This window comes from Erpetoichthys calabaricus, chromosome 5 (assembly GCF_900747795.2).
Source record: "Erpetoichthys calabaricus chromosome 5, fErpCal1.3, whole genome shotgun sequence".
NCBI classification, from domain to species: domain Eukaryota; kingdom Metazoa; phylum Chordata; class Cladistia; order Polypteriformes; family Polypteridae; genus Erpetoichthys; species Erpetoichthys calabaricus.
The window spans coordinates 222,326,043-222,350,749 of NC_041398.2; the positions used below are offsets into that span (position 1 = coordinate 222,326,043).

At 37.6% G+C, this 24,707-nt stretch overlaps 1 protein-coding gene across 2 annotated transcripts in view; it reads right to left on the bottom strand.

The window, feature by feature from the left end:
* Nucleotides 1-1,768: 1,768 nt before the first annotated feature.
* Nucleotides 1,769-24,707, bottom strand: part of LOC114652266 (mothers against decapentaplegic homolog 4) — a 66,183-nt gene continuing 43,244 nt past the window's right edge. For both annotated transcript variants that reach the window (XM_028802576.2, XM_051928021.1), the window contains 7 exons: nucleotides 16,812-16,931; nucleotides 13,031-13,144; nucleotides 12,805-12,855; nucleotides 11,273-11,456; nucleotides 11,012-11,180; nucleotides 10,383-10,521; nucleotides 1,769-2,150 (listed from right to left, as the gene is read on the bottom strand). In XM_028802576.2, the coding sequence (XP_028658409.1) occupies nucleotides 1,939-2,150; nucleotides 10,383-10,521; nucleotides 11,012-11,180; nucleotides 11,273-11,456; nucleotides 12,805-12,855; nucleotides 13,031-13,144; nucleotides 16,812-16,931 (989 nt within the window). In that variant the 3' untranslated portion in view covers nucleotides 1,769-1,938. The remainder of the gene's footprint in view (nucleotides 2,151-10,382; nucleotides 10,522-11,011; nucleotides 11,181-11,272; nucleotides 11,457-12,804; nucleotides 12,856-13,030; nucleotides 13,145-16,811; nucleotides 16,932-24,707) is intronic.

The window sequence follows — 24,707 nt, forward strand, 5'->3', positions numbered from 1 at the left end:
ACATAGAACATAACTGTTATATTCTTTTCTAAAAAAATTAAAAAAAAAAAAAAAAAAAAAAAAATCAAAAGTTGTAATTATAGTATTTCCAGAAAGTACACAAGGAGAATAAAGCCTTAACATTTCATTAGCAAATCTAAACATATTTTGCCCTTTTCAAGTTTGATTTATTGTCGTAACACTGGGCGACAGTGCAGTCTTGCACATTCCTCAATTTGGGGACGTCTTAATATTTTTGGCAAATGACCACAAACACTTGCCAAACCCATTGAACTGAATAGAATTTTGCTTCTTTCCAACATATTCTGAGCATTGATCTCTCACAGCTGTAAATGCTGTCACATGCAACAGCTGCAGGAAAACTGCTGGAAGGAAGAGGAAGAAACTATTTACACTCCAGTTGTATCCATAATCTCATATTTGAAAAAGAAAAAAACAAAAATCAGAAGAGATTAAGGGCATATCAGGGAGTAGGGGGCAGGAATGGCATTTCTATTCTACCACAGACAGCTCATAAGCACTGCTCCTTTTCATCTGTTAATATAAAATATCTACAGTGCAAGTACTGTGTCCAGACTTCTAGTAATCTAGCAAATAAATGCTGTGCTCTATTCTTTAATATGATCAATAAATAATTTAGACGTTTATATCAGGTAGAGATGCAGCCGTAGCCATCATGGCATCTCAAAACTGTGTGGCCTCCCTGGGAAATTAAATACACAAATTACAAAGTAACACTTTTTGTGAAATCTGCATAGTCCTCAGATCTAATGATGCAAGAAAACATTGAAGTGAATTAAAAAAAAAAAAAAACAAAAGAAAAAAGATGATATGCATTTACATTGATTATTGAAAGACCGTGGAATTTTAGAGCAGTGTCACTTTCATGTCCTCCAACCAAGATCCCATTCCGTTTCAAGACGGGTACGTCTGTTAAATACACAAGAGATACGATTTTGGGATATGTTCATTTCTCTACAGGGAAATCTTTTAAAAGTCACCTGAATTTCCTCAATACACTCTTAACATTCGCATGCAATAAAAAGAACAGATCTAAAATTATTTTCAAACAATGAAATACATCTACTGTAATGTTAACCTATCAATAACCTCCCAAAATGTGCAATTAGGGAGACCTATTGGTTAAAATTTATCTGCTACATGATTAAATAAAAAGGAAACAAAAGAAAAAAATACTGGAAAGTGCAAGCAGAATAGAGGTTCAGATCTTGTATTTTAGTGTTTAAAACAGAATGAGAAAATCCTTTACTGGAAAATAAACAATATTGTCACTGGTTCCAAATTCTGTTTTCCCACCCTGTCTAATGTGTCCAAAACAAGTTCTACACAATAAGGGCATTCATTGTTCAACTGTAGATTTAGGTGGAAAAGATGGACACAACTACAAATGTTGTTTATGAATTCAAAATGTCCAACAACTGTATTAGCTCTGTGTAAACAAGTTATAAAACAAATCAAATAAAATGCTAAAATATTTGTTATGATAATGAAAAAGAAAGTAACAGAGCTGAATAAACCATACTGGGATGGTGTTTTGTGTCCTTAGTATGTTCCTTTAGCTATTCCCACTGGCATTGCATTGCATTCTTTTAAGATACTAAACACTACCAGGCTTGTCTGAGAGATAAAAATTCACTTTCCTTAGGCTGGTGGGTTTTGAAGTAATGGCTGGCGAGGCCTACTTCATTGAATAAGGCCCTTGGCAATTACAGAGCCCTAGCACCTGCATTCACATGACAACAAAAAGAAGGCCCTACTACAAAACAATAGCCTTGAATACTGTTCCATAGATCTCAACTGCAGCTTCCGCTTGTTCTAAAAATACACAGGGAGGAAAAAAAGATTAAAATCAAATTTTAAAACAAAATGAATGTGAAAGTCCATGTTTCTGCAAAGCAGAGATCATCCGCACCCCCTTCAGTCCAGAGGCTGAGGGTCTGCAATAGGCATAGTGTGCAGGACCTCATCGAGGAGCTGCAGAGCTCGGTGTAAGTGGATTTCAATCCAACAAGGAGTCTCCTTGATGCTCTGTCGAGGGTAGTCAGGTCCCCAACCCTTCACAAAGCTCATCCGTAAAATACAAAGCCTTCGAAGATCATCTACTCCAATACCAGCTGCAGCTGACAAACCTGCATTTAAAAACAAGACACCAGTCAGTTTAAAAAAAAAAAAAAAGAAAAAGATCCATGTACAGGTTTTAAAAACTGCCGCACACACTGGCATTCATGCACATTATGAAATCAATTTTAGAAGAGAGGAAGAAAAATTCAAAAACAAAATGTTTTTAAACTATCCTTGAAAATCTTCTGTGAACATTCCTTTGTTTGCATCTCAACTGAAGACAGGACACATTACATGGCTTTTTTTGTGGTGATAATCAAACAAAAGGGGATAAAAAAAGCAACATTTAAAATGTAATAACGATCCACTAAAATTGTTTCTACTTGTATCCTGCAAAAGCATTTTTCCCCCATCAATTACAACAAATAAAATTCTTGTTTCCCAACATTCTTAAGTTATTACAAAATTTAATTCTGAAAGAATATGTATATTTTATGACAATGAATATTAGCATCTTTGAAATTCGCTCCCATGTCCTCAACACAAACTCAATGACCAAACCCTAGTAAGTTGCTTACCACATATAATATGGATCAGCACACTGCAAATCTCATTTTATGAACGGTTGAAATATAAATGTTTTTATATTGTGTAAAAATACATTTGTCCTTACATTAATACCTCCAATTTGTTGAATTCGTTTATCAATGCACTGTAAACACGATTTCTAGATTCTCATTATCCACATCTATATACCCTGTATAGTCTTGGTTATTGTGTTGTGAGTTAACAGGATGTATCAAAAGTATGATATATCTAAGCACTGATGTATCAAAAGTACGATATAACTAAGCACTTTTCTGTACACGATATTTGTAATTTTTTTTTTCTCATCTGAATGGGCTAATATTACTGGCATACAGAGTGGTGCAGTGACTAAGGCTTGGGACATAGGACTTTGTGGTCTCTTCGCCTGCCTGTGCTCCAGTTGGAAAAACAAAAGAAATGTAAGAAATTGTAACTCATATGTTCTACAGTTAATTATTAGCCCACACTCCAAAGACAAAACCATTACGTTTCTAAGAAAAATGACAAGTGTTTATGAGAATTGCTTCCAAAAGAACAAAGACACAATTTCCAAGAAGTTTGATTAAAGTATTTTACTGATGCACTTAACTGAAACATTGAAAACACAAAGATAGCAGGGCCAAAATTATTGGCTCTCTGACAACTCACAACTGATAGCAACCACTTACTGTAGTTTCTCACTAGTTCTCTGAGGAATCATAAACCATTCCTGCATGGCAAATTGCTCCAGCTCATGGCTTTCAATCATGGACCTTAACCTTGAGCTCTCGCCAAAGATTATCAATAGGATTAGGAGTTATGGGCTTTAAGATGGACGCTCCAAGACCTTGATTTTGGTGTTCCTCAAAGGGTTCTGGACCAACTGTGATGTGTGCCTTGGGTCATTGTTGAAAGTCTTAGCAATGACCCCAAGCCAGGCTGGCAGCTGATTTCTTCAAATTATCTTTTAATATGTCAACATAAGCTGCTTTTTAAATTATAACATGTATCCAAACAAGGTTTCCTGTGTCTGAAGCACCAAAACAGACCCACAGCATTATGCTCCCACCGCCACGCTTAACTGTGTTATCTGTGTTTTTAGGGTGGAAAGCCTCTCCCTTTCTTTACCAAAAAAAAGCTGTGTCCATGTGCCCAAACAGCTCCAGCTTTGTCTCATCAGACCAAAGGACAGACTTCCAAATTCATCCCCATGTTTCAAATTGTCTCGGGCAAACTTCAGTCTAGCTTTGCTATGCCACCATGTGAGGTTGTCCTTGGCGGATGACCTTGAACCTTCCCACAATGAACAGCCCTCACAACAGTCTTCTTAGGAACTTTAATTCCAGAAAAGGCCAGTTCAATGACATTGGCCTTTTGCAGTGATCTGGCATGTCTCATTATTTTCCTCTCCGAAGTCTCTGAAATCTTACGCTTGTGACCCCAACCAGGTTTGTTTCTGACAGAATGGGTCACTTTGTTTTGCAATGATGCAACATACGGCTGTTCTGGACACAGTGAAACGCTTGCAAATGGCCGTATAGCCATCCCCCCCTTAAGATAAGCATCCACTATCTTTTCTCTGAGATCCATACTTATTATATTGGTTTTTGGAATGATGAAATTACTTTTTGAAAAGAATGTAAGCGTGATGCCTCTCAATGTTTCCTTTAAGTACCACTAGCCCTGCTCATTTCAGTCCATTTATTGATTAGAGTGTGGTGCTAACTGATTGAGCCAATCAAGTCATATGGGGTTCAGGTATGGTTTGACACCAGAACATTCATCTTATCTGCAATACTTCCTGACAAATTCACATGGACCTAATAATGCTGACCACCCCAATTTTCAATGAAGTTGTTATACAGCAATATAACAGATGTTTAAGTAAATCAGTTCATTACACCGTACACACTGGGACGTACTCTTCGCTCTCTTCATGTTGGTCTTTTGGTCATTCCCTCAGGAATGGCCTGCCATTACGTGTAAGAGAAGCACACTCAATTGAGACTTTTAAATCAAGACTTAAAACCTACCTTTACTCCCTTCATTACAATGTGCCTTAGATTTCAGTCAGGTCTATCATCCTTGAAATGTTCCTTATTATATTATTCCTTTGTTGACATACCTTAACTTTTAATGTTTTAATGTTATTTGATTCCAGTTTTATTAGTTATTATTCATTTAACATTGATGTTGCTTTATTTTGTTTTATTTGCTTATTTTACATCATGTTTCACGTATTCTAATTTGTACAGTGTATTGGGACCATGCTGCATGGTGATTTTGCACTTTAAATAAAGTTGATGATTGATTTTACATTAATGCATGTTTCACTTTGTAAAGTTTTATTAATGTTAAAATTAGATATAAAATGTAGGAATTTCTCATAGGGTGCTAATAATTATGACCTTAACTGTAAGTCGCCTTGGATAAAGTCATCATTCATTCATTTTCCACCACTTATCCAAGACAAGGTTATAGAGGCAACAGTCTTGGCAGTGAGCCCCATACGCCCTCAGTCGTCTGGTAGATATAACCCCACCAGCAAGCCCAGCCGGTCATGCCTGTAAAACCTCTGCACTAGGAGGCATCCATTAGACATCCATATAAGATGTCCAAACCACCTCAATTGGCTCCTCTTGATGCGCAGGGTCAGCAGCTCTACTCCAGGCCGCTCTTAGATGTTTGTGCTTCTCATCCTCTCTCTAAGGGAGAGCCCAGCCACCCTGCAGAGAAAGCACATTTCAACCGCTTATACCCATAATTTTGTTATTTTGGTCAATACCCAAAGCTCATGACCATAGTGTACACCATCCATCTTTATTGTCCTCTTCATAAGAGTTATGGACTTGATCAGTATGAGAAAACCCTCACATATGATATACCATTCAACGCGTCTTGATGAAGTTTTTTGTGTTTCCTCCCGTTTTTGGCCCTGTACACACAAAAAAAATTTTTTAGGCCATTTCTGACCATACTTTGTGCAGGTAATTACACCCTTGTGATGATGAGTAAACCAACAAGTGTCTTTGATAAAAATGATCAGAAGCACTTGAAGGTGGGCATGCCACATCAACCGACCCCAGGGGCTCACCCAATTAATACAATACGAGGGGTCACAGTTTGTCCTTTTCACAAACTTCATATATATATATATAAAAAAAAAAAACAGGGATCAAAATATAGCCATATGGAGTGTTGCTTTGTATTATATGAAGGTTGCTTATCAAAAATATATTTACTCGTGGTCCTAGCCCTCTAACAGCCACTCCCATAAGGTTAAAAATGACAAATTTCAAACAAAAGCATGTGTAGTTATCATTTTAGACTATTTTAAGGTCAGTGATTATGAATATGATATTTTTGATCTTTCACTAGGGATCTAGCCCTCTCTGGACCTCTACCAGAAAGTGAAAAATGAAAACTTCTATTACAATCGAGAATATTTAGAATTTATAACATGAGTTGAAGCCCACATTTTAATATTTATGTTTTAATAATATGTGTGTGTGTGTGTGTGTGTAGTACTGTTGATTTAATACAGGTCTTCATCTAGTATGTAGTACCACGTTACTGTATATAATTCTCAATTAGCACAGTACTACAGGAAGTCTAAATTGCAAGCTTTTTGTCTGTGGTGAATTTTCAGCTCTTGCATCTTCTACGTAAATAGTCTCAGGCTTTCAATACTGCTACAGAATGAAAGTGGTACCCAGCCTCAAAATAATTGATTAGCTACAATCGCTATTAACCATACTGGCTGGAAACACATCTTATTCTATCATTGCACACAGCTTTATTTCTAGCTAATACTGCCAAAGTGATATATGTTGCAGAGTAGTACTGGGAGGTATACCGGTTCATACCGAAAACCGTTTTTTATTTTTGTTATGATATGGATTTTTCTTATACCACAATACCGGTTTAAATAGCTTAAACAACGTTCGGAACGTGGCGCAATGGAAAACTGTTTAAGGGGGGACCTTTTTCACTGCTACCCCGCTAAACACGCATGCAACGGAGTACATGCGTTAGTGGAGGCATTGAGTGATGAAAATGGACAGAGAACATTCAGAAACTGAAGCTATAGCAGATGATGAAGTTGAACGTGATGACACAGAAGAACTTTGCCGAAAAAAGGAGCCGTGTCTGTTGTCTGGAGATACTTTGGTTTTAAAAGGTCGTATGTAGACCAAACAAACTATTTACTGCAAATGCTGTCGAGCTAAAGTTGTCGCCGGTGGCGGCAACACGAGCAATTTGCTGCACCACCTTAGCCGCAAACATGCTTTAGTGTACCATGAATGTATGGAACTAAGATTGGCACCCTCCATGTCCTCGGGTAAAACCGAAAAAGCTAGAGGACACTCCAGTCAGACGCGTTTGCCAAAGGTACTGCCTACAACAAAAAAAGCAAGCGGTGGATCGAGATAACCAACACCATTACAATCCATATAGCTAATGTGTCAGTGGACAGAGATTGGTAACATTAACAGAAAATATTTACTATTTATTCCTTTTCTAAGACATGTTCAGTGCAATACAACTTTTGACAAGCACCTCTGGATATTTTACTAAGTCTAAATGCCTCTTTGGATGGTTAAAAATATGTTGTCAAAATTATAGTTTAAGTTGTTTGCAAAATTTGTTCAATAAAAAGGTTCTATATTTTGACTGCAGCTGTCATGCAATGTGATTCCTTCTCTTCATTAGTGCCATCCCCTTGAAAACTATCACTTTATGGGGTCATGCAAACCTGTATTAATACATGTGTGCACATTAAAATGTTTTTTGTACAATGTACAATTCTCATGACAGTGGAATAGGTTATTCTTAGCCAGTCTACTGCAGAAATTGCAGTGGAAAATGTGGTTAACATCTACTTATGCATGGGAAAAAACTACCATCGAATACCATGAAACTGGTATCGTTTTGAAAAATACCATGATATAGAATTTTGGTCAAACCGCCCAGCACTATTGCAGAGGCATACTTGTTTTGCATGCAGCAATTCATTGTAGATATGATCCTTTTGTGTTTCAGTTTAGTATTATACAGATTGCAGCAAATTGTCAACCTTATGTTTGAAAAACTCCCAAATAATGCTAGGTTTAGGAAAGATTTTCACTGAAGGCTTCTATTAATTTTCGGATATAAAACAAAACAATCAAACATTGTTTAAATTCTGCATTTATTTGAAATTTACAAAATGTGTTACTTGTGTTAATTTAAGTCAAAGTCTGTGTAGGAGCCATTTTCCTAGTTCTATAAGATTCATGAATATTTTACTAGATGACAATGCATAATCTATGGGAGGTTCCTATCACCCCCGTAAGTAGAATTGTATTGGTATATTCTTGCCATTTCTAACAGCTTTGAGTAAACATTATTCTTCAGTTAGTGACAGCCTTGCCATGAGTAACGTGTGGAAGGCATAATGATTTAAACTATGCCAACCGGCCTATGAGCCTTTTGAGTGTGTGAAGTAAATATGTAAGAAAACAGCACTTAATTTATGTGCTGTGCCATACGTTTAAAGCGTACAGAAAAAGAAGTTAAGAATCTTTAAGTACAGTGCATCCGGAAAGTATTCACAGCACATCACTTTTTCCACATTTTGTTATGTTACAGCCTTATTCCAAAATGGATTAAATTAATTTTTTCCTCAGAATTCTACACACAACACCCCATAATGACAACGTGAAAAAAGTTTACTTGAGGTTTTTGCAAATTTATTAAAAATAAAAAAATTGAGAAAGCACATGTACATAAGTATTCACAGCCTTTGCCATGAAGCTCAAAATTGAGCTGAAGTACATCCTGTTTCCCCTGATCATCCTTGAGATGTTTCTGCAGCTTAATTGGAGTCCACCTGTGGTAAATTCAGTTGACTGGACATGATTTGGAAAGGCACACACCTGTCTATATAAGGTCCCACAGTTGACAGTTCATGTCAGAGCACAAACCAAGCATGAAGTCAAAGGAATTGTCTGTAGACCTCCAAGACAAGACTGTCTCAAGGCACATACATATCTGGGGAAGGTTACAGAAAAATTTCTGCTGCTTTGAAGGTCCCAATGAGCACAGTGGCCTCCATCATCCGTAACTGGAAGAAGTTCGAAATCACCAGGACTCTTCCTAGAGCTGGCCGGCTATCTAAACTGAGCAATTGGGGGAGAAGGGCCTTAGTCAGGGAGGTGACCAAGAACCCTATGGTCACTCTGTCAGAGCTCCAGAGGTCCTCTGTGGAGACAGGAGAACCTTCCAGAAGTACAACCATCTCTGCATCAATCCACCAATCAGGCCTGTATGGTAGAGTGGCCAGACGGAAGTCACTCCTTAGTAAAAGGCACATGGCAGCCCGCCTGGAGTTTGCCAAAAGGCACCTGAAGGACACTCAGACCATGAGAAAGAAAATTCTCTGGTCTGATGAGACAAAGATTGAACTCTTTGGTGTGAATGCCAGGCGTCACATTTGGAGGAAACCTGGCACCATCACTACAGTGAAGCATGGTGGAAGCAGCATCATGCTGTGGGGATGGTTTTCAGCAGCAGGGACTGGGAGACTAGTCAGGATAAATGGAAAGATGACTGCAGCAATGTACAGACACATCCTGGATGAAAACCTGCTCCAGAGCGCTCTTGACCTCAGACTGGGGCGACGGTTCATCTTTCAGCAGGACAACAACCCTAAGAACACAGCCAAGATATCAAAGGACAACTCTGTGAATATCCTTGAGTGGCCCAGCCAGAGCCCAGACTTGAATCCGAATGAACATCTCTGGAGAGATCTTAAAATGGCTGTGCACCGACGCTTCCCATCCAACCTGATGGAGCTTGAGAGGTGCTGCAAAGAGGAATGGGCGAAACTGGCCAAGGATAGGTGTGCCAACCTTGTGGCATCATATTCAACAAGACTTGAGGCTGTAATTGCTGCCAAAGGTGCATCGACAAAGTATTGAGCAAAGGCTGTGAATACTTATGTACATGTGATTTCTCAGTTTTTTTATTTTTAATAAATTTGCAAAAACCTCAAGTAAACTTTTTTCACATTGTCATTATGGGGTGTTGTGTGCAGAAATCAGAGGAAATAAATGAATTTAATCCATCTTGGAATAAGGCTGTAACATAACAAAAGGTGGAAAAAGTGATGTGCTGTGAATACTTTCTGGATGCACTGTATATAAGAAGTTACGAATCTTTAAGTAAAAAAGAAGAAGTAATGAACTTTTAAGTGCAGAAATAACTAAAGTTTCTCAAGAAAAGCTAAGTTTTGAAACGATACATTTTCCTTTTTTTTTGTCTTTTATTCTACGTGTGTAACTATTTTCCTTTTATTCTTGTTATTATCCTTTTATTCTTATAATACTTTTATTATACGTTTGCTTTTAACTTTCACTAAATATTTTTAAAACAAATTTTTGGACTGAGAGATTTCTTTCGACACGCGTTTTGCCCGTGCTTGATCTCACCTTACGCTTCGGCAGCTACAGTCTGCATCAGGTTTTGTAATACAGCAATAAATTACATTTCCCTTTGCAAATTAACTGTATAGTCAATGCGTTTTTTTTTTGTTTTTTTTTTTTTAAACAGACTTAACACAAGTTAATTGAATAATGGATAATTGTTTACATTCTTAATACCAATGTGGTTCTTGGCCATGGTCCCCCAAGACAGTACATAACTCTGCAGTCTTGCAAGTTCACAAAGCTCCAGACATAATAAGGACTTACTAATTGCTGGTGCAATTCCTCCAACAGAGCCTGGCCCAGGGATGTTACCTGCCACTGCTGCAGCCTGCGCAGCAGCTGCGGCCTGAGCTGTGGCAGCTTGCTGTTGCATCTGGCGATGACACTGACGCAGGTCAAACACCTACAGATCATTAAAAAAATACAAAGTGAGAAACAAATTATGAATTGATATGTATAAAAGCAGTATGAAGTTTAATACATTTCCATTTAAATTTTAAGTATAACGCTAGTGTGGAAGGCAGTATCAAGTAATGCAGTAAGCTAAATTACTATTCTTACATATTTGTCACGGAATACAGCAAATGCAATGTACTGACAATTCAATGTTGCTGATCTGGTGCCTTACATTAAGCTACATAATACTTGGTTTAATTTAAAATGAGAAAATACTAACTGCAGGGTGGAGCCGAATGTTTGATGTTATGTCTACATGAGAGAGATTCTTTCTAAGCATCATTATGAAATTTTCAGATCAGCAAAAATTGTTTGTTAAAATTACCTTTTATTATGAAATGTTTTTTTGTAAAATCTGAAAATAAATAGTAGACTTGTTTCCTTGCACACAAGCTTATAAACTTACGATGGTCACACTTGAGTGGAGTGAAACCTACCTTGATATATGCACTTGGATAAATCTTGTGAACAGCATCTCCAGGTGCACGGCCTGCTTCCCTGTCCAGGTAGTAACTCTGAACAAAAACAGCATGGTCGCTAAGGCATTTAACCCAGACATCTCCTTCCCCTTTGCACTCCAATTGAACACCTTTACCAATGTGTAACCTGCGAAATGGATTGAGGAAGAAAAATGTTCATAAAGGACATAAATAAATGAATAAATAATGTCGCAACATATGCACTGAAGGCCCTTTTACCTGGCTCTCTCAATTGCTTCTGTCCTGTGTACATTGGAGAGCTGTCCAAGACAAAAGCGGTCACCACCTGAAGGATCCACATATCCATCCACTGTGACCACAGGGCAGGTTGAAGGGACTTTGAAAGTCTCCCCTACTTGAACGTCCATCTCAAAGTAGGCAATTGAGCACCAGTATTCAGGAGCTGATATGGAGAAAGCAATAATCAAAAACAAATACAAAACATGCTCTAAAAAAAGGGTGTAACACTAACCAGAGAACAGCTTTAAAGAATTTACTGTATATACTCGCGTATAAGTCGGGTCTTGAAAACTGAAAAAGCGATCAGAAAATCAGACCCCGACTTATACGCCCGTTCAAAAATGCGACACTTTTTTATTTTACATCTTCTTGCTTCCTCCAATCTCACACCAGTTTCTCAGACACACTGAATTTTGTTGTGGCAGCGCAGTTACCAATTTCTTTTTCCACTTCAATGACTTTTAATTTAAAATCAGCTTCATATTTTCTTCTGATCAAACGCTCTATCGTAGATAAGGGATGCTCTTACGATAAAGGTGTATGAGGGTGTAAGATAGAAAAAAAACAATAGTGCAAACGTCGCTTCGGGATAGTTCGGGTATCACCATGTGGTCATGTAGGCACAAAACATAGGGAGAAAAAAAAAAGGCAGTGCGCTCCATGGTTACTCTCTCAGGTACGGAAGAGTATTAGGGCCAAGGAGAAGAAAAAAAATATGGACACAGTGAAGAGAAAAAAAAAAAGTATATTTCGAGAATAAAGTCGAGAGGAAGAGAGGAAGTCAGTTTAAGAAGCATGTACTGAGTAACATGGGTCAGGGAACACTTAACACAAAGCATTTAACGTGTTACATTACTTATGACGGGGTGTGAGAAAATCTAGTAAATTAAACATTGATTTTAAAATGACATTTACAACGTTCTACTTTAATAACAAAATAATCTACGAGAATAAAGTCAACATGTCGACTTTAATCTTGACATACACATCGAGATTAAAGTGGAAATGCTGAGAATAAAGTTGGCATATCAATTTTATTCTCAACATACTTTTTTTTTTCCTTCTCCGTGGCCCTATGCTTCCGTACTCAGGTGGGCGTTAGCATATCCTAATCTATTGGACTAATAGCGTGAGTTTTCCACATTCAACTTATATGACCAACATTATAAAATACTGGAAATAAGGTAAAATCAAGCCCTGACTTATCCGTGGGAGAACGTAAACACGAGTATATACGGTAATAGATTTACAAATTAAAAACAGCGATAATTAAAACGAAGTCATGGAGTATTTACATATGTAAGCAATTGTAGTTTGAAATATACAAGGAAAAGCTAATAAATTGTACTTCTTCAAAAATAAAAAGCCTGAGCTAATAGAAGGCTATTAGGATTTATCAAATGCAGTAACATTTACACTACAAATTCAACAAATGCAGAATATATTTTATAGTAATGAAAGGCTTTACTTGTCTGCTCTGTTTGAAGAGAGTGAAAAAAGGGGCAACTAACCTGGATGATTTGAGATTGGAGGCTGGAATGCAAGATCATTGTGTACTTGCCCTGGAAAAAGTTAAATAATCACAAAGTAATTTCAACAATAGTAATGAAGCACATTACAACACTGAAAACTTATTCTTACTGCTAATATATATTATTTATTATTTGAAGCCTACAGTAAACATAGCAACATAAAATTTTTGAGAAAATTATTTTACAAATTTAAATGAATACTTACAGTAGTGCCCAAGATGAGGAAGAGGAGGGTGATGTTGCACATGCCCATTTTGGTGATGAGGCAAGTTGGGAGTATGTGCAACCATCCTGCTTCCTGACCATGAAGAGTTTGAACCTGTAGGCATTAATCAAGCAAAACCACTAAATATTATTGAGGATTTCAAGAGAAAAAAAAAAAAAAAAAAACTCATTATGAAGGTGTCTGACATAAAATACCACTTTTTTGTTAGAAAATGTTATTTTTCTTTCTGTATGAAACCAAATACATGAGAAACTCGTCAGAAAAAAAAAAATCAGCTCGTGAGGTGCATGGAGATAGGAATCCTAGGTTGGTCTGAAATGGCCACAGACTTTCATCTTTCACACTTAAGCATGAAAAATTAATATGCATAAACCTAAATTATGAAATGGTTTTAAACTGGTCTGTGATGTGGAAAAAGGAAAAATACTTCCATGATTTTTTTGACTTGCATTCTAGACCAAAGGCAACGAAAAATTACCCAAAAGCTCACATATCTATTTGAATGAACATCTATTGTGGTTGGTCTCTTTCATCCAATTGAGTTTGTGCTGACATTATTAGGGCCTTAATCACTGCTATTAATAAAAAAAAGCCAACTGACCAAAAATGTCAGTCGAAACTTTTAAAAATAAATTAAAAATGGCTTAGGTAGCGATTAAAAAAATACCTACAACTTTTAATTATTTATTTGTGTACCACTAAAGAAATGTCCAGCATGACTTTCCCTACACAAGAATTTAAGTTATTCAGACTATAATTGAATTACTGTAAATGAAATGACATTTAAAAATCATATTTTATTGACAGAATTTATACTTTGCTTCCTCAGCTGTGCTTAGGGTAGAGCACAAATTAGTGCCAAAAAAGAAAAACAAATTAAAATTCTCTCTGTGCAGCATAACCTACTGGACACATTTTTCTTAAAACCAATAGGATTCTACCATTTTTTAATTCTAACATGTTATTTGGATTCAGTTATGTGTTTTTAAGTTAGTGTCTACAGACTTTTATCCTGACAGATGCACATCATTTCAAAAGTGGTCAAATCATGCTCGGGGATTATGAAATGTGTAAATATGTTGTTAACTAAATATTGAAGCTTAACTAACCACAATGCTGACAGAAAGGTTGTGACTCCAAAAGCGGTTTTATCAGATTTAATGTAAAGCCAATGAAAAATCTGCATTGAAATTTCTATACAATTATAACACCTTCTCTGTATAAATACCTGTGGTATATGGCGGAAATCTACCTAATGTAAAAAATCATTAATTTCAAATCTCTGCTTACATGGAGTCAATAATTAGATGTTCCAATCATTAACATGTCAGGTTTTGATCCAATACACAACAATGTGTTAAAAATGTGATGTGTTAGACAATACAATAAATTAATTATTTAAGGTTCAAGAATTCTATGCCATAAAAAGTTGCTAGAAAAAACAGATACAGTAGATGCCAGAAAAACAAAAACATACTGTTTAATGATCCATTAGTTTTTTGGTTTGAGTGAAACATTTTTCAACTATCAAATGGCAGATTTCACAACGTATTATATATACAGTATCTCACAAAAGTGAGTACACCCCTCATGTGTTTGTAAATCTTTTATTATATTTTTTTCATGGGACAACAGTGAAGATATACACTTTGATACAATGTAGTCTGTGTATAGCTCGTATAACAGGGTAAATTTGCTGTCCCCTCAAAATAACTCGACACACAGCCATTAATGTCTAAACCACTGGCAACAAAAGTGAGTACACCCCTAAGTGAAAAATGTCCAATTAGTGCCTAAAGTGTCAATATTTTGTGTGGCCACCATTATTTTCCAGCACTGCCTTAACTCTTTTGGGCATGGAGTTCACTAGAGCTTCACAGGTTGTCACTGGAATCCTCTTCCACTCCTCCATGACGACATCACGGAGCTGGTGGATGTTGGAGACCTTGTGCTCCTCCACCTTCCGTTTGAGGATGCCCCACAGATGCTCAATAGGGTTTAGGTCTGGAGACATGCTTGACCAGTCCAGCACCTTTACCCCCTGTTTCTTTAGCAAGGCAGTGGTCGTCTTGGAGGTGTGTTTAGGGTCGTTATGTTGCAATACTGCCCTGCGGCCCAGTTTCCAAAGGTAGGGGATCATGCTTTGCTTCAGTATGTCACAGTACATGTTAGCATTCATGGTTCCCTCAATGAACTGTAGCTCTCCAGTGCCGGAAGCACTCATGCAGCACCAAACCACGACACTCCCTCCACCATGTTTGACTATAGGCAAGACACACTTGTCTTTGTACTCCTCACCTGGCTGCCGCCACACACGCTTGACACCATCTGAACCAAATAAGTTTATCTTGGTCTCATCAGACCACAGGACATGGTTCCAGTAATCCATGTCCTTAGTCTGCTTGTCTTCAGCAAACTGTTTGCAGGCCTTCTTGTGCATCATCTTTAGAAGAGGCTTCCTTCTGGGACGACAGCCATGCAGACCAATTTGATGCAGTGTGTGGAGTATGGTCTGAGCACTGACAGGCTGCCCCCCCCCCAGCAAATTTACACTGTTATACACGCGGTTCACGGATTACTTTACATTGTATCATATCTGCAGTGTTGTCCTATGAAAAGATATAAAATATTTACAAAAATGTGAGCGGTGTACTTTTACTTACTTTTGTGCATACTACAGTGGATTCAGAAAATATTCAGACCCCTTTCATTTTCATTTTTAAACGGATAAATGTGCAATAGACAAAAATGACAAATGTAATTTTTAATGGATACATCAACACAATAAACTGGGCACAAAGTGAAGAGCTCTGAATATTTTCTGAATACACTGAACCAATCAAAAGGGAATGTGTGAGAGAGCGATTGAGAAACTCCTGGTTACATTAAAATATTGTCATGTTTTTCTCTAAGTGATTCTTTAAGTGATGGTGAGAACAGTCAAATGACACTTCCTTAGACTATTTTCACTTAACAGGTTGTTGACAATCAAATGAAAACAAATGTCATTTCCAAGATGAAAAGGTAAGAAACAACAGTTCAGCTATGTACCCTTCTGTCACCACTAAAAAACATTTAACATAAAAAAAAAAAAAAAAAAAAAAAAAAAAAGACCAGCTACAATAAATATATTTTTTTTTATTGTCCAGTTGATGAGGAGCACTGGTTGAAAAAAATGGGAGCTGCAGGAATGTCAGAACAAAGACATCACAAGAAATGTGTGGTGGTGACTGAACATCCCAGCCACACTATCTAAATTTCATATATTCAAACAAATTTCAACTATGCACCTTTGTAAAATTATTAGCCATAATATTAGTTTACCAATCTTTAATGATAAAATCTTCTTTTGGTTCTCAAAAACAATGGTTCACAGCAGGAGACCAGAGTCTTAACAAAATGGCAGCCCAATTCAGGATTCATGAGCCAGATGGAAATTTCACATATGCAGAGCAGAAAATAAGATCAGCAACAATAGTAATTTTTTCAAGCTTTGATCCATTCCTTCAGTTTATGCTATCGTAAGGCAATGACTAGTATAAAATCCTCAGCTAGGTGTTCTATTCTTGCTACAAATGTAAATATTCCATATTGCTAGGCATTTTACAATTACAATTACCTTGGCACAGACACAAAAAATACAAAGACAAATGTAGAACGACAATATGTTTGGGTATTTTATGAAACAACAAAGATGCATTTTCCTACTCCTAAAAATATGTCTTGTACACAGAATATGTTCATTTTTTTCCAAACTTACTATGATGATAGATAGTAGAGTGAACCTGGAAACCATTCTGCTGTGACCCCTGTGGAGTTCCTGAGGTTATCGGAAGGAGGTTATCAGTGTGACTTCCTGGTAAAATGGCGTTCGGCTGGCCTGATACAGCAACAGATAAAGAAATTACCAACTTATGCAACATTGCCATAAAAGCCACATGTGTTACATACAGGAATAAACATTCTTCATATAAGTGCTAAACATAAGCCTAAAAGCAGGTAATGCAAAATTCAAAACACTGATAAAATTCGAATACTTGATAAAATTTGTGTACAATTACAAGAATCGCAACTTCACACCATGATAATCTGAAATCAATTGTTTCATATGCATTAAAATGAATAAAAATGAAGCAAATACACAGGAACAAAACTAATTCAGAATTTGTTTGTCCAATGTTACACAGGTCCCTGTTTTTCTTAATACAATTAACTAGAATCACATATTAACAGTAATTATTTGAGTATTAGAAAAAAAAATCTGCAAGAATGAGTTTACATTGCCCATTAACGCTAGACTTACCAAAGCCTATGAAAAAACTTGTAAATCCGGCTCACCTTAAATTCCTTCGCACCTCTCTGTCAGCGTCTTTCGTCTTTTAAATGTGTCGATAAGCAGCAAGCAGCCTGCTATCACATACCCCCACCGCTGCACAGTTTTCTCAGCTCAAGTCTGTTTACCTGCGTGTCATTTGCTTAGTGTTGTATAGAGTGAGAAGTCAAGCAAAATGACACAGTTTATAAATGCTACTAGGGGGCTTCGCTCGCCAACCCCTGGCGTTGGGGCACGACAAAGAGTGAGATGTATGAATTAGATATAGAATAGTGTGCAGGTTTGGATGATGCCTATAGAAATAAAAAATAGAGTTTTTGGCATAGAGTAATGTTTTATTGGAATATTTCTTTGTATACATTAGTAGTAAAGATGGTGTCTTGTCCTTGAATGAGTCTTCCTTGGCATGGATCATTTATAACTTTAACGTCAGATGAATGTCGAACACGTGAGAAGGCAACATAAAGTTGTCCATGTCCAAAAACGGTTCAGAGAGGTAGATGCCAACCTTGTCCATGGTTTGTCCTTGTGATTTGTTGATGGTCATGGCAAATGCAGGTTTAATGGGGAACTGTCGGCGTTTCAGTGTAAAAGGTAATTCTAGGTCAGAACTCGTAAGGTCAATTCTAGGATAACGACGGGAAGATTGTATCGTCTTGGATCTTGTTCTTTGTCCTTTATCAAGACTAAAGCAATTGTAATTGCTGCTATACCTTCTGCATTTGCTTTTGTATTGGCCTCCTTTTCAACTTCATGTAGCATTTTTATAGACTTAGCTAATGGGTGATTGTTTATGACATGAGTGATGTTTCTCATTATAAGCTCTGTGCATTGTTTGTTTTCAGGAAGGTTCATTCGTTGATAGATTGCCTCATCTGGATCTAGGATGTAGATTTGTGCATATTTGCGTTGTTGATTTGTTTCAGGGTGCACTGTTCCAATGCGATGCAATATTTGTCCACATATGCGAAAGCAGTATGGGCCATTGCCTTTTGGTGGCCTGATATGTACTCCGGTAGATGCAAAAGCAAATGAACTATTGTAGGATCTAATGCAGTTCATAAAGTTTTTACTTTCAGGCACATCGTTAGTTAGAAGCTTCTGTAGATATTCAGGATATGAATGTAAAGGAGGCAGTCTAATCTGCCCCTTTTGACAACAACGTGTAAATTCATTATTTGTATTGCCAGTTGTTTCTTCAGGGAAGTTAAGTGAATGACAATGATTGCAAATGACATTCATTAATCCCAATGAATTTTCCTCAATAGTGGACTCATTATTGAAGGCGTTGTCAGCCAACTGGCGTAAGCGTTCAGCAGGTGTCTGGCGTTGATGTCCGCGACGGGCACGTTTTGCTTGTGGCGTTTGAGTGCCGCGTTGTTGCATGTCCATTATTTGTGACGCGCTATTTTGGAGTTTTAATTGATTCGCCTCCGCTTTGCGAAAAGTCCGTTTCAGTCTACGTCGTGCATTTGTTTGTATCGAGCCTTGTCCGTTTTTGTATGTCGGTCAGTTGAGCTTTCTGCTTTTGGAGTCTTGCTTGCTTGTTTTCTGGCAGTTCATATGCGCATTGTACACGTCTGTGTTCATTTATTGTCTCCTCGCTCCCTTTTTTGTATGTCTGCGACGCGAGCTCTTTCGGTTTGAAATTGTGCTTGTTTCGATGCAGCACTTTGAGACGCGCGCTGTATGCGTCTACGTTCATTGTGTCTGTCCATTTGGGCACGTCTCTGTAACGGGGTTACTTGAGCTTTGTGTTTTTTGATCCGAGACATTTTTTCTCCCGGAGTTTCCGAAGCGCGTTGTATGCGCCTCCGTGTATTTTGTTGTTTCATTCGTGTTCGTGTGTTTGGTCCCGTTATCCGATCCGAATCGTTTTGTACCCGTGACCGTGTATTCATGACTTGTTTGTTCCTCAGCATGCGAAATATGGATAAGTAATAAGGAGGATCGCACTCACTGTTAATATGTAGCCTTTTCTGCAGTTGAACGGTTAATAGTGCTTTATTGTAAGGAGATCCACCTATGCTGACACCTATGCTGCCTAGTGTGAAGGTGTTGAGATGACGTATGTTTAATATGGACGTTTCCTTTAGAAATGTGGCTTTGGGTGTCACTTCTTATTGATGTGTGTGGGGGGTGGGTGAGGATTGTTGTTGCGCGAGCGTCTTCTTTCTTTTTGTGTTCCAGGGGCTTGTTGAATCCCCCTCTTTGTGTGTGTCCCGTCCGTTTCTTGTAGGGTGTGTGGGGTGGTTTTGTGTTCTTTTTTTTGTGTCCCAGGGGCTTGTTGAATCCCCCTCTTGGTGTGTGTCCCGTCCGGTGCCTGTAGGGGGGGGGTGCCTTGCTGTTGTGCGCGAGCGTCTTCTTTTTTTTGTGTGTGCTAGTTTCGTGTGCAATGGGTTTCGTGCGGCGCCTGCGTTTGACTACTTTTTTCTGTGCTTGCGGCGCTTCATTTCTTTGACTCCTTTTTTCTGTGCTCACTCCTTTTTTCTGTGGTCTTGTCCGCCTCTCGCGGCCCCTCATTTCTTGGGGCGCCTGCGCAGTACGTCTTTTTGCGGCTACTGCCCATGGCCGGATGTCCCTGCGTCCATCCGGTTTAGCATTCTCGGTTAGTAATATGGATATCATTATTTGGAACACATGCATTTCATGTCTGTTCCGTTTCTACAACAATCTATGTAAACACATTGTTAAAAAAAAAACGTTTTTCATGTTTTAGTAATAATTGACAAAATGTAGACATGAAGCATATAATGTGTGAAGCCTGAAGTCCAAATATCAAATAAACACTTTCACAAAAGGAAGAAGTATAACAAAATAAGAGCGCTTTTATTCAAGAAAATAACTGCAGAAAAAGAACCCGTGTTAGGGTGTGACATTGACACGTCTTTAACACGACTGCTTTGGTGGCATAACGATAAGAACTGCTGACTGGTAATCAAAAGGTCATGAGTTCGATCCCACACAACTCCGTTTTGAGAAGTGAACTGCTGTTATTCTTACTGGTTTAGAATAAAAACATACATCTGATTTGAGTCTGTAACAGCGGGTGTAAATGCATGGTACTTGTAAAGGTTAGCGGTTTTTTCTTTTTTTTTTAATTCAGTTTTATTCTCACTGCAGAGCTTCCCGTGTACATATACAAAGTACAGCGATGGCAGCTTCCACCTGCAGCTACAGACTCTTCAGTACGCAAGCGACTCTCCACACTAGTGTTTAGATCTGGAGGGTGTATATGCCCAAAAAAAAGTCTGACTGCATTCTCATACCATTGCTCGCGTACTTAAGTGTCAGCATACACTTTTCGTGGCATTACACATGTACTTTTTGAGCATGCCCATGTCGATCAAATACAGGAAGCTCTGCAGTCTACTTGTGACTTTACGCTGTAGGACTTAAGTAAATAAATCAAGGTAAACAATATTCGATTTGGCTTTTATATACAAAGTACAGTGACTGCAAAAGTTTGACATGCATTCGTTCTCCGATGTAGAACCCTCATCATCATCCGAGTTCACCTCTGCTATAGCGCGTCTTTATGTGAAAACAGCAGTGTCAGATCGGGGGGAGTGTGAACGTAATGGGGAGAATACAACTGAATAAAAAAAAACAACGCTAACCTTTACAAGTACCATACATTTACACTGGCTATTACAGACTCAAATCAAATGTATGTTTTTATTCTAAACTAGTAAGAATAAGAGCAGTTCACTTCTCAAAATGGAGTAGTGCGGGATCGAACGTGTGACCCTTTGATTAGCAGTCAGCAGTTCTTACCATTACACCACCAAAGCAATCGTAGCAAGGACATGTCAATGTCGCACCCTAACGCAGGTTCTTTTTCAGCAGTTATATTCTTGAATAAAAGTGCACTTGTTTTGTTATACTTGTACCTTTTGTGAAAGTGTTTACTTGATATTTGGACTTCTGACTTCACACAATATGTGCTTCATGTCTACATTTTGTCAATTATTACTAAAACATGACAAACGTTTCTGTTTTAACAATGTGTTTACATAGATTGTTGTAGACACGGCGCACACATGATATGCATGTGTTCCAAATAACGATATAGTATTTATAAAAGGTGTCATTTTTCTTGACTTCTAACTCTATACAACTCTAAGCAACTGACACGCAGGTAAACAGACTTGAGCTGAGAAAACTTTGTGCGGCAGTGGGGGGATGTGATAGCAGGCTGCTTGCTACTTATTGACACATTTAAAAGACAAAAAACGTTGACGGAGAGGTGCGAAGGGATTTAAGATGGGACGGATTTACGTGTTTTTTCGTAGGCTTTGGTAATAAGGATCAAAGCATTTTTGGGCTTACTCTACACAAGAAATCACAACCAGCAGAAACTTTGCGGCATGTAGAAAAGAGAGCAGCCGAATCTCTTCTGCCTGTTCATTTTACAACACAGTTTCTAAGCATGGGTGAGGACAGTGTCTATCAGCTTACAAACAAAGAGAGAAGACTATAGTGACTCTGGCTCAGGAGTGGTTAGTGTACCAAGATCACCTCCAGAGCAAAACAAAAAAAAATTGTGGACCACCGGGGAGCATACAGCTGCCCTAACCCGACACAAACAGGCAGACACACAAGTTCAACACAGCACACGTTTATTTTCAGCTGGGGAAATGCTTCTTACTCGCTCCCCAAAGTACAACACAGTTTAAGGCACAGTCAGCACTCTTTTTTTTCTTTCCTTTCCTTTTTCTGCCTCCACTCCTACTCCAGCAAGTTTCATCCTTCTTCCTCCCTGATTGGAGTGAGGCAGCTCCTTATAAGCTGGTCCTGGAAATATTCCAGGTAGCTCATTAATCAGACTTGGAATCACTCCCAGGTATGGCGAAAGCCCCCACGGAACCCAACAAGGCTGTGCTAAACTCCAACTCCCCACGTGGCCTGGGGGAATCCGTGGTGCCACAACCATCCAGGAGGGCTGCCCTCTAATGTCCTCTTATACATACACACACACAAACTGGAGATGAAAATCTAAAGTAGGGATGACAAATTAGGCAAAAATTATTTATTTTTTTAGGTGCATTTGCATTTAATGTAAAATGCACAAACTGCAGTTGCTGTGACTGTTTATCTGTCATGAAACACCTCCCAGTGGACCAATTTTGTTGAAATTTGGGAAACTTATTCTTTAAGGAAATTTGTCACGAAAGTTTAGATTTTGTTGTGATATCTCAAGTAGAGCACACTAAATTCCTACTATTTCAAAAATCTTCAATTGAAAGAGCACAGGTCATTGTGCGAACCTGACTATCTTGAAACAAAGAAACATACACAGTGACTTCAATTACTTCAATTATATACTCATTCAACATGGCAAACTAAATCCCCCAGAACAAGTTTGTCAAACACCAGGAGAGGTGTGCACGTGTTAAACCACTTGTACTCCTGCTCACTTCAACTGCAGTTTGAGGGAAGTCAACCGTTAAATTTAAAAAAGCCAAAAGTAACTTACATAGAAATGAATCCAAGAATTATATAAGCATTGCTCACAATAAAACAACCTCATAGCTACATTATCTGCAGAGTAGAATAATTCAGTATTTGTCTGACACTATGATTTATTGGCAAAGCTTCAGATTTGGTCCATCATTGTCTGAAGCAACCAAAAATATTACTTTGAGACTTTAAAGATTTTAACTGTCCATCTGGTACTTCTTTCAAAAATGTTATATTTAATAAATCTGAACTACAATTAATCACAGACCCTTCACAACCAGAAACTAACAATACAGTTTTTACATCACTTGAATTGGAATGCACCGTTTATGAAAATTCAAGCTATGTTTTTAACTATGTGATACTTTAAGTGTAGTGTTAAAAAGAATGTCTTTAATGCCGTATACCATTGCATGTAACTGCATTATATTGCCACTGTTATTTTTAAATAGGGATGTTACAAATTTAATAAAAATGCAATAAATGACTCTTTGATGAACAAATTAAAAATGCTCCAATTTCAACTCAGTTAAGTCATTGTGTGCATCAAAATGTTATGCCAAACATAAATTATAACAAGTTAGAAAATGTAATTTTTTTTCTCACTGTGTGTTTGGAAAGCATGAAGTGCTTATGAGTCACACAGTCACTTAAAATATGTCACAAATGTAACCCTCAGGAAACACTGCCAGATTCCACAACCCTATTCAAGCTACAAATGTAGTGTTAAAAAGCACAAAAATTGGATTCTCTGTGTACATAACGTGGTATCATTAAAGAGAAAGCAGAGCCGGTAAACCCTGTGCATCGCCGGTTAATAGACATTAAAATAAAAATCACTTGTGACACACATTTAACACAAGTTTAATTTTTTTATTCCTGATGGCCAGTAGTTGTGGTCATTACTCATCTCTTTTTTCACCCCCATAAACTAAGGTACTGTGAGAGTCTATGTATTACAAAATGAAACGACTAACCATACTAAATGTTGTAGTATAATGACTTTCCAGGTGTTCCTACACATCTGGGGCAGGGGATATGATGTGATATATGCACCATGGGACCAGAGTTAATAAGTGTGACGGTGAGGTACAACTGGACAAAGAAGAAAAAAATATGACCAAAATATACCCCTTACCCCAATTTAAAGAATCATTAAAAATGAAATACAGGTGATCTGAATATAAGCAATTAATTGCTTTTTTTTTTTTTTTTTAAAGAAATGTGTAGAATTCAGAATGTGTGTGAAACTGCATGTTGGCTGCGATACATAAAATGAGTATTGCTCACAATGTACAGGTTCTGTAAAATGGCAATTTTATATCTACAATAATGATAGAAGAAAAATCTGCAATATGATGGTAATTTTCCCATAGCATTAATGAGAATGGACACTAGATTTAGCCCACTGCAATGGAAGCTAGTCAGTTCTAGCAGAAAACAGCAGTAAGATAGAAAATTCAGGTTTAACAGTGAAACCTAACAGGATCATTAGCAAAGCAATACTTTCAGGGTAAAAGTGAAGCATTTAAAAACCTGTTTTTAGTACAAGTATAGATTCAAAACCAAAGTCTCCTACAGGTTGTTCAAGTTACTAATGCCGATATAAGCTAACCATTTAACATTACAAAAAGCCATCTGATAAGTAAAAACATTGGTTTAAAAAACACAATATACACCACACAATACTGTTTAACATTGAGTAATACTGTTCGGTTAACACAATGCTGAAACTAGTGCGGGGTTAAAACAAACACCAACTCAGTATTCACGATAGCTAAAGTTAAGAGGGAAGAGGAAAAATTGTTGTTGGTCATGGAACCTTTACATTATGTGAATGTTTTTGCTTCCATCTAAATA